Source organism: Protomyctophum bolini (assembly GCF_963924005.1).
Source record: "Protomyctophum bolini genome assembly, chromosome: 24".
NCBI lineage: Eukaryota > Metazoa > Chordata > Actinopteri > Myctophiformes > Myctophidae > Protomyctophum > Protomyctophum bolini.
Genome location: NC_137885.1, coordinates 13,488,306 through 13,501,517, shown reverse-complemented (window position 1 = coordinate 13,501,517; position 13,212 = coordinate 13,488,306). Strand labels below are relative to the sequence as shown.

General features: G+C 43.9%; 1 protein-coding gene across 2 annotated transcripts in view; it reads right to left on the bottom strand.

Annotated features, from left to right (window-relative positions):
* Nucleotides 1-2,708: 2,708 nt before the first annotated feature.
* The window catches only part of agap1 (ArfGAP with GTPase domain, ankyrin repeat and PH domain 1), a 267,320-nt gene continuing 256,816 nt past the window's right edge, over nt 2,709-13,212 (bottom strand). For both annotated transcript variants that reach the window (XM_080758777.1, XM_080758776.1), the window contains exons 17-18: nt 11,182-11,437; nt 2,709-10,627 (exon numbers count right to left, since the gene is read on the bottom strand). In XM_080758777.1, the coding sequence (XP_080614903.1) occupies nt 10,412-10,627; nt 11,182-11,437 (472 nt within the window). In that variant the 3' untranslated portion in view covers nt 2,709-10,411. The remainder of the gene's footprint in view (nt 10,628-11,181; nt 11,438-13,212) is intronic.

The window sequence follows — 13,212 nt, the reverse complement described above, 5'->3', positions numbered from 1 at the left end:
AAAATGGAATTTGTTGGATTCAATTTAAAAAAGGTATCCTTGAGTCACTAGCTCAAAACAGAATGCAGTTCACAAGTATGGAGCTCAGCCTATAATTGATTTGATTGACATGCTGCATGCCATGAGTGTATAAAGTGGTATTTATTTTTAAATGAAATAAGCTACTCTAAGATGAGCTGTGGTCATAACAGCACTGTTTGAGTTGAAAACTTTAAAGACGTTTAACAGTCTAAAGTGAGAAAGGCAAATGTTCTTTAACAATAATGTGTAAAAATGTATATACTAATCACAAAACACTAGGTTTTGATAAACAGGCTATAGTGCATTTGTTCTCACTTTAAAGTAGTTTTTTTCAGCTTATCAAAGAAGTGCTGTGGTCACAGCACTGTTTGAGAAACTACTTGAAAACTTTATATGCATATTCTGGTTTACTGGAATGGGGTTCTTCATGTTCCTCACATCATGTCACGCGCTGTGATGCATTGTGAGTGAGCTTGTAGATTTGCCATTTTCAACGAAGTGATTTTGGTGTAAAAGGGCGCAGATCAAGTATAGACCCCTGGGATCTATAAATAAATAAAGGTAAATACAATGTGTTGTATTTACCGGAAAGGATGGGAAACATTAGCAAATTGCGGAGTGTTAGAAAAAAAAGGATGGGTTATAGCCCATGTTTTTTCATTTTTTTGAAAAATTGCGGAAATTGCGGAATTTTGAATTTTGCGCCATTTTTCATCATTTTTGATGATTTGACAAAAATGAAAAAATGAAAAAAACGATGGGTTATAGCCCATGTTTTTTGAAATTTTGAAAAAAAAGTTATCCTCGTTTCTCATCATTTTGGACCATGGGCTATAGCCTATATCGTACGGCATACTATAGCGCGCCGTTTTTCATCATTTTTGATGATTTGACAATATTGAAAAAATGAAAAAAACGATGGGTTATATTGAAGCGTGCACCTACACACGCACAGGCGCACATGCGTATGCACACCTGGACCTGTAAATGAACAACACAAAAACTAAGGCACTGGTGTCGGACTTCTGGTTTACCGGAACGGGGTTCAACTCCCTGCAGTGCCCTGCTCAATGTGTTGTATTTACCGGAAAGGATGGGAAACATTAGCAAATTGCGGAGTGTTAGAAAAAAAAGGATGGGTTATACATTGACACGAAACAAGACAGGAACGCCCCAAAACGTCACATCCGGGACATTTACCCTGGCAGAATTTTCTATGGCTGCCAATGCAACTTTTTCCAATCCTTAATAACATACGGACAAACATCTATGCCGATAATATCTAACTTGCGGAGGTAGCGTGCCTTGTCCACGGGCAACAGATCTTTCAACGTATGTCATTGCAAATAAGTTTGATAATCGCTACTCTGCGCAATATTGTTTTGGAAATGCCGCAAATTGCATTGCAGTGAACGAGAGCAAATCACAGTTTACCCGGGGGGTGGTGACTCCGCCCTGAATACGCGTTTTCGTGTCAATGTATAGCCCATGTTTTTTCATTTTTTTGAAAAATTGCGGAAATTGCGGAATTTAGAATTTAGATTTTTTATAATAAAACCTTTTTTCCGCAATTTTCCGCAATTTCGCAATTTTTAAAAAAATATTTGATTATAGGGTTATAGCCCATGTTTTTTGAAATTTTGAAAAAAAAAGTTATCCTCGTTTCTCATCATTTTGGACCATGGGCTATAGCGTATATCGTACGGCATACTATAGCGCGCCGTTTTTCATCATTTTTGATGATTTGACAAAAATAAGAAACATTAGCAAATTGCGGAGTGTTGCGGAGGATATCCTCCGCAATAACACTCCGCAATTTGAGAAACATTAGCAAATTGCGGAGTGTTGCGGAGGATATCCTCCTCCTGTGTTCTTGAAACACTTCCCTTCGGTTCAGGTACAGAGACATGAAAGATTTTGGGGGGGACAACACATTTCTTACAAAGTTCTTCACCTTATGGGATTTAGACGTGCACACTAGTGCATTTCCAGAAGTTTTTCCTTTCAAATGACTGTTTCATCACATGCTCAACGTCGGGAAAATTCATCTTATTTGCCAGAAAATGTCTTTGACTGGTCTTGAACCACTGCCCTTTGGTTTACAAGGCATGGTCATATTATCTCTGCCAGAAACCTGGAAGATATTGTGGACAACAAAGTTCTTAACCTAATGGGAATTAGAAGCACACATGCATGAGTGACTATACCTTAAGACCTTATTCGGTGAGCCTACTTGTAGAGCCTATTCTGTGAGCCTACTTGTAGAAGAGCCTACTTGTATGGAAGGCCAAAGACTAACACACATTTCAGTGAGAAAAGCTTAACTCTACAAGGGAGGAGCTTTATTAATTTGCCAATTGCACATCTTCATGTTCTTTATTTCATTGTTTAACATTGAGGCATTTTATTTTTAAGATTGTTTATTTTTCATCAGTTGCCATTTGATGCATTGGAGTCACTTTTGAGGCATTTTGTTTGTTTGCTAACCCCTGACCTTTAAGCTGCGGTTTTGATTTCAAGACATCTTTATTGACACAAATGCATAACAATTTCCAATGTATGTGTGTGTGTGTGTGTGTGTGTGTGTGTGTGTGTGTGTGTGTGTGTGTGTGTGTGCATGTCACAGCAGGTTAAAATATTTTGAACCATTGCTTGTTTGTTTGTTTTTCTTTATTGAAAAGAGACACGGTACAGTGTAAGTATCTGTATTAGGTATCATTTTTCCAACAACGGTAACTGTACAGCAAAAAAAAGAATAGAATAACAATAATTAGAATAACAATGACAATAAGAACAATAGTGTGTCTTGATGATAATCCATAATAACAACAACAATAAACATGGATGGACTGGGTTAAGTGAACAAAGGGGGAGAGAAGGCTTTTTCTCCCAGGCGAGGGTGCGTCCCCCGGATGCGTTATAAATAGTGTGGCAGGGTCATAATTATAAGCTCCATTTATGGGGAGAACCATGAGGTAATGCAAGTCACGTCAAAACCCAAAACAAAAAAAAAGTAGAAAAAAGCCAAAATTATCGTTTAATAATCTTATTTTTTTGTGTTCCTTTCACAAGTCTTATGTACATGCGATGGCCAAAACGGTGCGGTTGGCATTTATAGCGACTACAGCGGCACAAAGAATATCCGTATTTAAAAGAGGATCCTTGACGTGGTGTGGCGAAGCCCTTTCTCTCAGCTTTCTGTACAGTCAGGCAGCTGTACAGGCAGCTGTACAGTCAGGTGTACAGGCAGCTGTACAGTCAGGCATACAATGATTTGTATGAATGTAACGCATTATTTAATGGAGGTTTGAAATAGTATATTCTTTTTCAGCATTCCACAGGCTACAGTTTTGTTGCCAAGAAAGCGCCCCTGCTACAAGCTCACAACGCGTTGCGGTGTGATGCGTTAGCTTGTAGATCAGCTATTTTAGCAAAGCAATTTGGTGTAGAGAGAGGGTTTAAGTGAATAAGAGAACAGACAGAGCTCAACCCAACTATGGTATTTTGTAATTGCTGTTATTATAATCATGGTCACTGCATTCAGTCCACTAGTAAAATAGCAGGCCGAATGCTGACCCCGCAAACCTAATGTACTGCCCTAAGTCCTATTTTAACCTGCTAGCTGACTGCTACCCGTAGCACAAACTGTACTGCTGTTAAAGGCGTATTCTAGCGTATTCTGACATTCCGTGTCAACCACCTTCGTCAGTGGATTTCCAGTGGACAGATTTTTTTAGTAACGTTTTAGAACAACAACCACAGACAGAAAAGAGAAATAGAGGCACGCCTCGCGTCAAATTCAAAAATAAAAACTTTGAGTGAAATTTAAGACGGACAAACTGAAGCGAACGTAATCATAAATAAAAAAAATATATATATAATAATGTCTTGTTCTATCCCGGGTTCAAAGTCTCCCAAGACGAGTCGGAATAAAAAAACGAAAGCCATCCAAAAAAAAAGAAAAGAAAAACCACACAACAACCCATAAGAGATTGAAAGGGGGATAGGATACTCTTTTAAATATTTTACAGCTACGTCACCTTTAAGGTGACCCGATTTACGTCAGGGGATTTCAGGGGGGGGGGGGGGGGGGGTACAGATGGTTTTTAAAAGCAACGGGGAGGGGTGGGGGGGTCACCGCACTTTGTCTTTGGGGTTACCAACAGAAGGAATTAAAAGCCGGAGAAAATAAAAGGCCCTCTTCATCGATCGTGCACATCGGTCGCTCATCAAAACATTGTCCTTTACATTTCTACAGGTGGGGGGTTGAGGGGGCGGGGCGCTCAAACATGGACGCACTCAAACAAACATGCACGCACGCACGCAGACCACAAACACACACACACACACACACACACACACACACACACAGTGCAGACACACAGTGCAGACACACTCAGGGAGGTAATATTAAGGGCAATTAAGTGATGAGCATTTGATGCTCGGCATATATAGAGTCAAAAGGCGCACGCACACACACACACACACACACACACACACGCAAGAAGACGACAAGGTTAAGGAGGCTGTTTACCGAACAGGGCCCGATGCAGGTCAGTCAATGCCTCCCTGCTTGTCACTCAGCATCAATGGGTCAAATTTCACTGCAGTAACATGTGTGACTAATCGCTTGACTTTGCTCTCTGTGCTACTTTACAAAGCAGATTATCTGTTGACTGTATTAACCAATTTCAATCTGCGATCCCCAAGTTTGGCCATGGTGTTATAGTAGTCTACAAGCTCGCAACACATTGTGCACTTGTAGACGGGCTACTTTTTTAAATGCCAATTAGAGCTTAAGTGGTTAATTTAATAAGATGTCGAAATGAATGTTTTATACCTGCCAAGAGTCTGGTAGATTCACCACGCCACAGATTCAACTTGATGTGGTGTTAAATCACAACCATGGTTATTATGATATCAATCCAACACTTCATTAACATTCAGCTCATTTTCATTTCACACTGCGACCCAACGTTACTGTATATGAAAGACAACCACACATGGATTTAAAACAAAAAACAAATATGTGCTTCCACTCATAAAACCAACCCCTCACATCCCCCGGATAACAGGGTTAATATCACATCTCTTGAGTAACAACAAACACACAAACTTCCTTTGTCCTCTAAATGTACATGACGTCACCATCTAGACCTTCCATAAGACAGAGATAAAGTGAGATAGAGGATAGATAAGAGAGAATGGGAACTGTTATCATTATTTACACCAGTGGTTCTCAAACTTTGGACCCCCATGACTCCGAGTATGTGTTTTTCTTTTTCTCGCACACTTAGAGTTACAGACCTACTATGACCATTTGGAACGACCCAGAGAGGTTTGGCGGACCACACTTTGAGAACCACTCATTTACACAAAAAGGTGGAGGATTGTTCCAGGCGCAGAGCAGCCCCTCACAATTTGATTCACTGATCGAGATTTAGAGGAAGACCGTCCGATTGGCTATGAAACGGAGACATTAGGAGGGAAGTCCAGAAGACTGTGATGATGACGGTATGTATGGATCATGAAACGCCAAAGACATTGCGGCCGTGTCCGACAGAAACCTTGTATATTTAAACTTTAGATCTTTATTGTACTTTGTATTACTTCATAATACAAGTCACACAAATGTAGGCCAAAAAAATGCAATTGTTTTATTTTAATAATTAATCATTTTAATAATTTAAAAATAATAATGAAAAAAAAAATTTTTATATATAAAACAATAATTATAATATAAATATTTACCAATGAAAAGAGCATTGACAAGAGCTTGTTGGTGAATAATATCTACAATGGCTCAATTGGAACATAGGTTTCCTGAAACGGAAGGTTTTGAACTAAGGTTTCTGTACGACAGTGACGATTATGTCTGATTATTGGACCTGACCTGTGGTTTGAAAATAGACACGACACTGAAGTGCTTTTGAAATGACTTCCATGAGTATTTGACATCCTTATACATCTGTCGACTGACCCAATCCCTGTGAAATGCAGACTTATAGCAGCAGACTTCTGGATATCCTACACTACAGGCTGATTGAACGCTACGATACTACAGTATTGTGGTGACATGCGGGACATACTGATGTTTTTAGCCATATTCCAGAGTGGTAACAATTACTACATTGAGCACACTCACACACACACACACACACCGTGTGGGAAAATAAATTAAGAACTTGCTCCTTGATCAGTGCACACCTGCTATAGGCTACTAGAAAACCGCTGGTGTTCAAACTCAGACTTGGTCAAGGCCAATAATCAATCGGGTAGTTCCAATTAACGCTGCGTATCAATTGGTACAGTCGCTACTGTAGAGACAGGAATTCCTTCCAATGCGTATTAGCATTCTGGATGCTTCCCTCCCACCTTTTAACAGATGACATGTGGATTGGCTCAACGATGACATAAGAAAAGTCCCAGTGATTAATACAAAATAGCTCCTGGTAAAATGACCATATTAATTTCCCTTTTGTTCTTTTAACTTTATTATGTACACAGTCAAATTCAGAGTGTTAATGTAGAGTGTAGGAGTGGACCAGTATGGGTCATTCCAGGGTCATACTCGGGCCTTTCATTTTATTTTACAGTGTTTAGCTGCTGAATTATTTGGGTTGTTGTGGATATTTTATGAAAGCCAAAAAAATTAAATAAAAATAAACTTCCATTCAAGTGCACAATGTAGCTATTGCATCGTTTGACGGGGATGATGGTTCAATTCACTTCCAAGTCATTCACGAAACGTACTCTGTTCTATTTCAAGCTGCAATCCGTGCGTTTTGGGTCCTCCTACCCCAGGGATTTATACCCGGGTTACCCGAGTGGGACACCAAACATTTCTACTGACCTAATGGCTGCTCTTCGAAGATGGAATCTTGGGCACAAGCTCATGTGTCCACCCAACAAAAGGGTCTAGATTTCTCAATGGGAGAGCAGGGAGACCCACCTCCTCCAACCACTGCACATGTTGGGAGTCATACGGCATTAAACATGCATGCATAAAATATTGAAGTAACGCTCATTCAAATAAGTTCTGGTTTGCAGCTTCTCTGCGAAGAACGGAGGCTCTTTAGGTTAGTAGTCGCCGGCAGTCTGCTGACATTTTGAACTTGAGTGACTTACAAGTGAATGAACGCCAAACCTTTCAGAGAATAGTGTTAAATTAACGGGGCTTAGTGTAATAATAATAATACATATAGAACAGACAGTCTCCAGTCCCTGAGCCTGGTAAATAGCTTCTATACAAGTTTTACTAAGTGATTTTGTACACCGAAAGAAAAGAAGAAAAAATCCACTCTCCTTTTTTTTAAACCATTATTCCATTGGTCCAGCAATGCACAATAACACTATACACAATTGGAGGACAGATGCTGCTTTTAGAAAATAAAGGAAAAAAAAAAACAAATAGAGAGAGGACAAATAAAGGTGTCTAGGACATGCGATCTATCACACTGTTTTCACTGCTAAGAAATAATCCTGATATCTTGGAACTTATTTTTGTTTTTTAATCCGCTTTAAAAATGTTTTTTTTTCTTCTTTTTTTTTACACCAAGATTCACATTTTCAAAAAAATGGGGGGGGGGGCAGTTCATGTAGTTTTATTTGACAAAAAATATAAAGAAACGCGAGGGAGGAAGTCCCTGTCATAAATAAATGCACTGGGGGAGGAGGACACTTTCCCTCCGCATGGAAGCGTCGCACCTGGAAATAGCCAATCTATCGAAATCAGTGGTCGTCAACCCGCGGTCCGGGGTCCACCAGTGGTCCTTCAGGGGGTTCCAGGTGGTCCCCAGCTAAATGATGAGTTGCTAACCAAATGGACCATGATAATTTTTTACGGTTTTGCCTGTTGTCTCCATGGTACCACGTCAATACAGCATGGAATTGTGGACAAAACCGAATCCAGCGATAGCTGGAAAGGATATACATTTTTGGGTTCCGAGAGGCTAAAATCTCATCAAATGGTGGTTCCGTGGGCTCAAATGGCAAATAAATAATGGACATTGATATGATAAAGGGTTGAAAACCACTCATCTAACTATAGCTAATCAGACTGGCTATGTTCCGCCGACTACGGTTAAGTACAAACCAGCTTCAGTCCTCTCGTGATGAGTGTGGGATTGGCGATGAAGATTGCGTTTTGTTTTTTAGTTCACATGGCTTCCTGAAAGAAAAGCAGCTTGCGTGTTCCCCCCCGCTCCCGCATTGAGTCATTTCATCGTCATGTTTTATATTTATTTTTTTGCTCCTTGTGCTAAAGCGTGTTGTGGCTCGTTAGCGATAAGATAGGGAGAGATTGGAGTCAGGCTAGATTTCCAGATTAGTGCAGAATATCGCAGGACGCCAAATAAATGTCTGTATGTGTGTATATACAGTATATATATACATATATATATTGTTCAGTTGTTAATGCTTGCCATCCAGTCTTGTGATTCCACAGTTTTTTCCTCTGCTCGCACAGAGACCGCAGAGACGTTACGCTTATAGGAGAGGTTCATGACTTTTCTGGAGGGGGGAGGGGCAGTGATTCTCAAAGACGCCCCCCAGCCCCCCCCCCCCCCCCCCCCCCCCCCATAACTCTGAGTGTATACGGGGTGATGTACAGTGGGGTGATGTACAGTGCGCTTGATTGCAGACCCCCAGACGCTGCACCGCGACTCCCACCTCCCTGCAAGGTAAGGTTGATTATACGAACACCAGGGTTTCCCCCATCATGCTTTGGGGCTTCTTCTTCAGAGGGTCACATGGGTCGGTGAGGTAACGTCTGCCCGCCGCGTGACGACGGAGGTGGCTTTGTTGATTGGCTGTCACAAGCGATGATGATGATGACACACGGGTCGGGGGTTTCCCATGATTCTTTGGGGTTGTACAGAGGGTGCGGAGGTCAGTTAGTGAGATGAGGTACAAGTGTTTTGTTTTTTAAGACCTTGATGCAGATTGCAAACTCCTGATGCCGGTTTCCGATTTCACACGTTTCTGCCTCCTCCTCAACCTCTATAGTGTGCCGGTGTTACGGTCACATCGGTGACCTGCTGAAATATGTGACCGTCATCGTGGGCTACACATATGTGCAGGAGTCCCTTTTTTGTCTCATGAAACAACGCACGTTGAGGTCTTGCAATACCGTGGCCTGAAGTCCACAAAGACGGTCACCAATTTCACTGTAACACAACCAACGCTGGAGGACGGAATGGTGGCGAGGCGGCAGAAATGTGGGGGTTTTGGAATTTGGCTTTCTTGATGCAGACCACAAATTCTGAGACTGTCCAGTGATTGGTTCAACAGGTGGTGAGGTGACTTCCCATCATGCATTTGGGGAGGAAGGAGGGACAGCGGTGTGAAGGAGCTCTCCCAGAAGACACTCTGTTCCCGTGATATGAAGAGGAGGAGCTTATCTCATAAAAAGCACTAGTCCTCCACGTCCAGGCGGGTCCAAATGTAACCCTTTAAGGGCTCTGTAATGGTTCCATTCGAGTTAAAAAGAACACTGAGGATTTCAATGTGTAGATTGGGGAAGGTTCCAGTATAGCTTCGTTCACGTGGTTCCTTTTTATTAATTTCAAGGACCCCCAATTTGATATGCATTAGACCCCCCCATTTGATACGGTTTCTTCATATCTCTGGGACCACCACCAATCGATACTGTAAAAATCCTCACTGTCAATGTAACTCTAAGAGTTAACAGAACCAAACGGGATCCATTTCGGACCCTGTGCGGGGTCCCACGGACGTCATGTTGAGAAACGGTTGTCTTATAAGCAAAGTCAGTGTATTTATGAGCAACTAGTGGCAAATGGCGGTTGTTCAGGGGTCGTGGGGTGGGGTGGGGGGGGGGGGTATCGTGACCATGGGGTACCTCTTTTTTATTAACTAGGATGGCTAAAACAGTCGCCGTTTGTTGTTTAAACTTGCAGCTTTTATTTTGACGTTTTGCCGATGTTTTTGAGTGCTAGCAACATGCAGTGTTGTTGTTGTTGTTGTTGTTCTCAGAGTATGTTGTGGAAACTCGTCCTTTCTCCCCCCCGTCGACGAAAGTCTGTCCGTTCCCGCCCGGGGTTCCCATTGGGCATCGAGTGCGTTACGTAGTAGTGGTTCCCAAAAACGAAAAAAGAACAAAAACCAAAAAAGAGAGTTCCTCCCAGTTTGTCCCAAAGAAGGGGGGGGGACTTTTATTTTAAATTAAAAGTTCCAAAGTGTCATACCCAAGTCTGTTTGCTTTTTTCTCTCCCATCGTTTCATCGAGTGCATGTCACAACAAACGTTACTCAGCCCCCCCCCCCCCCCCCCCCCCCAACCACAAGGTATAGGGGTGCAAGCTGCAGTACTGGAGGTCTTTCGCTAGGGCGGCGACGACGGTGTTGCCCGGCGGGGGGGGGGGGGGGGGTCATATGAGAGCCGCCGCCGCGCTGCCGGAGCTGCTGCAGCTGTTGTTGCGGTTGGTGTTGCGCCGCGACAGGTTGGGCGTGGCCATCAGCGGGTAGCGCTCGTCGGGACAGCCGTACTGCGCCAGCGTGTCGATGCACTCCTGGCTGCACGCCTGGCGGGCGTACGCCATGGCGCTGTTGCCGTGGGCGTCTCTCGCCATCAGGTCCACGCCGTACTGTTATGTACGAGGACAGGAAGGAAGGACAGTTTAACATCCGGTTTTTTCCCCCCCGTTTCTGTAGGCCTCAAGATCAGCTAGATTATCGTTATAGTCACCAATGTACACGGTTTTTAAATGTACAAATAATAAAATGTTTATTTATTTTACATAATAGGTAGTTAGACAACTAGTCGACTAGTAAACTAGGCAACTAGTTCAGACCCGTCTGAAGTGAGTGGTACTGTACTGTACTGTACTGTACTGTACTGTACTGTACTGTACTGTACTGTACTGTACTGTACTGTACTGTACTGTACTGTACTGTACTGTACTGTACTGTACAAGCCCTCCTCCCTGGCCTGTGTGTGTCTGTGTGCAACAGTGACACTTGGTGGTGAACAAACGCTATAACGCTATTTTCGTGCTCGGACACAGCCAGGGGACACAGGGACACAGAGACAGACAGACCCAGGGACACAGAGACAGACAGACCCAGCGACCCAGCCACACACACACATAGCTGTCTATATAGGGCACCACTCAAACATCACTAGAAGTGAAAGGCCTACCCAGATGAGGAGCTGCGTGATGACCACGTTGCCCTTGCGGCTGGCCAGGTGCAGCGCGGTGCGCCCGTCGCCCTCGCCGCAGGTCTCGTTGACCTGCTGCCGCGAGCCGTGCGCCGCCAGGAGCACCACGGCGCGCAGGTCCTCCTCGGCCGCGGCGCGCAGCAGCTGCTGGCCCAGCGACAGGTCGGTGCCCGGCAGCGAGGCCAGGAACAGACGCTGCTCGTACTTGGCACGGATCCAGCGCTCTCTCTCCTCCCTGGGGAAGGGAACGACGACACATACAGAGAGAGAGAGAGGGAGAGGGAGAGGGAGAGAGAGAGAGAGGGAGAGAGAGAGAGAGGGAGGGAGGGAGAGGGAGAGAGAGAGAGGGAGGGAGGGGGAACGTTACTTAACCCATGAAGAAATTCAAAATCTTAGAAGTCGTCTAAATCCTTAGTTTCCTGGAAAAACTTATGTTGCCATTTGAGTGGTACTCAAACTTGTCAAGGTCCCTCCAGTCCAGGTGTGGTTAGAAGGGCTCGCTCAACAGTGGGATCAAATTGATTGATTGATTGATTAGTCAGGAATGTAAACACTTAGGCTACACGGATAGCACAAAAAAAGTCCTTTGGAGTCCATTGTGATCTTATGGTGAATTAAATGAATCAACAGCATATAATGTTAATACACATAAATACAAAGAGCTATATTTATAGAGGAGAAAAAACAAAAAACTGAAAAATGGCGAGCTTGTCAATCTGCTGTTTTCATGCAAAAGCGTTCCCCACAAAATGGAATACAGGGGTTTGAGTGGTTAAGATGAATTAATGTCCCCGCTTCTGTTTCTGTTACAGATCTAACCCTGCTTCTATGTCCCCGAAGGCCTTATCTGTCCCACGATCCCGTCGCCTGCTAAAATAAAGACACACACGCGCACACTCTGCGTATTGCTCTCAACACACCCAGGGGGGCTAAAGTTACAGGGACACATTGTCGGACAATCCAGTGTCATTTACTGCTGATCCGGGCTAATCCAGTGCTATGATAGCGCTAATCTCCTGCCTAATCCCTTCCATGTAAACAGCAGCCATTCAAGCCTGGCCCTGGGATTAGTGGAGGTTTTAGGGGGGCCTGTTTCATGGAGTGTAGAGGAACTGGGATGGGCCCAGGGGGGGGGGGGGGTATTGAGCTGTTCCCCCTGTTAGATCACCCACCCACCCAGCCCTTATCCTGGCTCCCTGAAACCAAAAGACAACACTCCCCCCCAGGGGGTGGATGTGAGGGTAGGAAGGTGTGGGGGGCGGGGGGTTCGTCCCACGAGACAGAAGAGAGACTTGCACACGCTTGTGCTTCCTCTCATGAAAATGGCCCCACTGCGTGTGTGTGTGTGTGTGTGTGTGTGTGTGTGTGTGTGTGTGTGTGTGTGTGTACTGTGTGTGCATGCGTGTGTGCGTGCAAGTGAGTAAGCCAAACCAGTGGCTGGGAAAAGGGCTGTAATACACTCACACAGCAGGAGACAGAAAGAGAAAGGAAGAGAACTGGGAAAATGGTTTAGAAAGAAAGAAAGAGAGAGAGAGAGAGATTCACTACTAATTGATTCCAAAAGCTAATGTATCTATACGAATTTATGAAAGCAGATTTGTTTTATGGTTCTTTAAGAATGTTTCCCCCATGCATGACTGTTGCAATGTAAAACAGCTTACATTTCTTTATTATTGTCTTATTGTACTGTTTTTCTCATGCCTCTGTATTATATCTAAACTGAGAGAACGTGCATATCTAGTGATTGAACCGTGCCACGGGTGAAAGAACGGAGGACGAGGCAGAGAGGAGGCACGAATAAGCAGAAGAGAGAAGAGAAGAGAATCGCTGGTCTGTGGTGGGAACCCAGCAGAATCCCATTAACTCTCTTCCTGGACAGTGGGGAGGTGTGTGTGTGTGTGTGTCAGTGGGGGGGAGGGGGGTCTAGCATCAAGGAATGTCCCGGGGCTGCTCCTTCCTGTCTCAGGCCCAGGGACAGAGTAGGGAGGCTGGGCACACGACTATGCACCA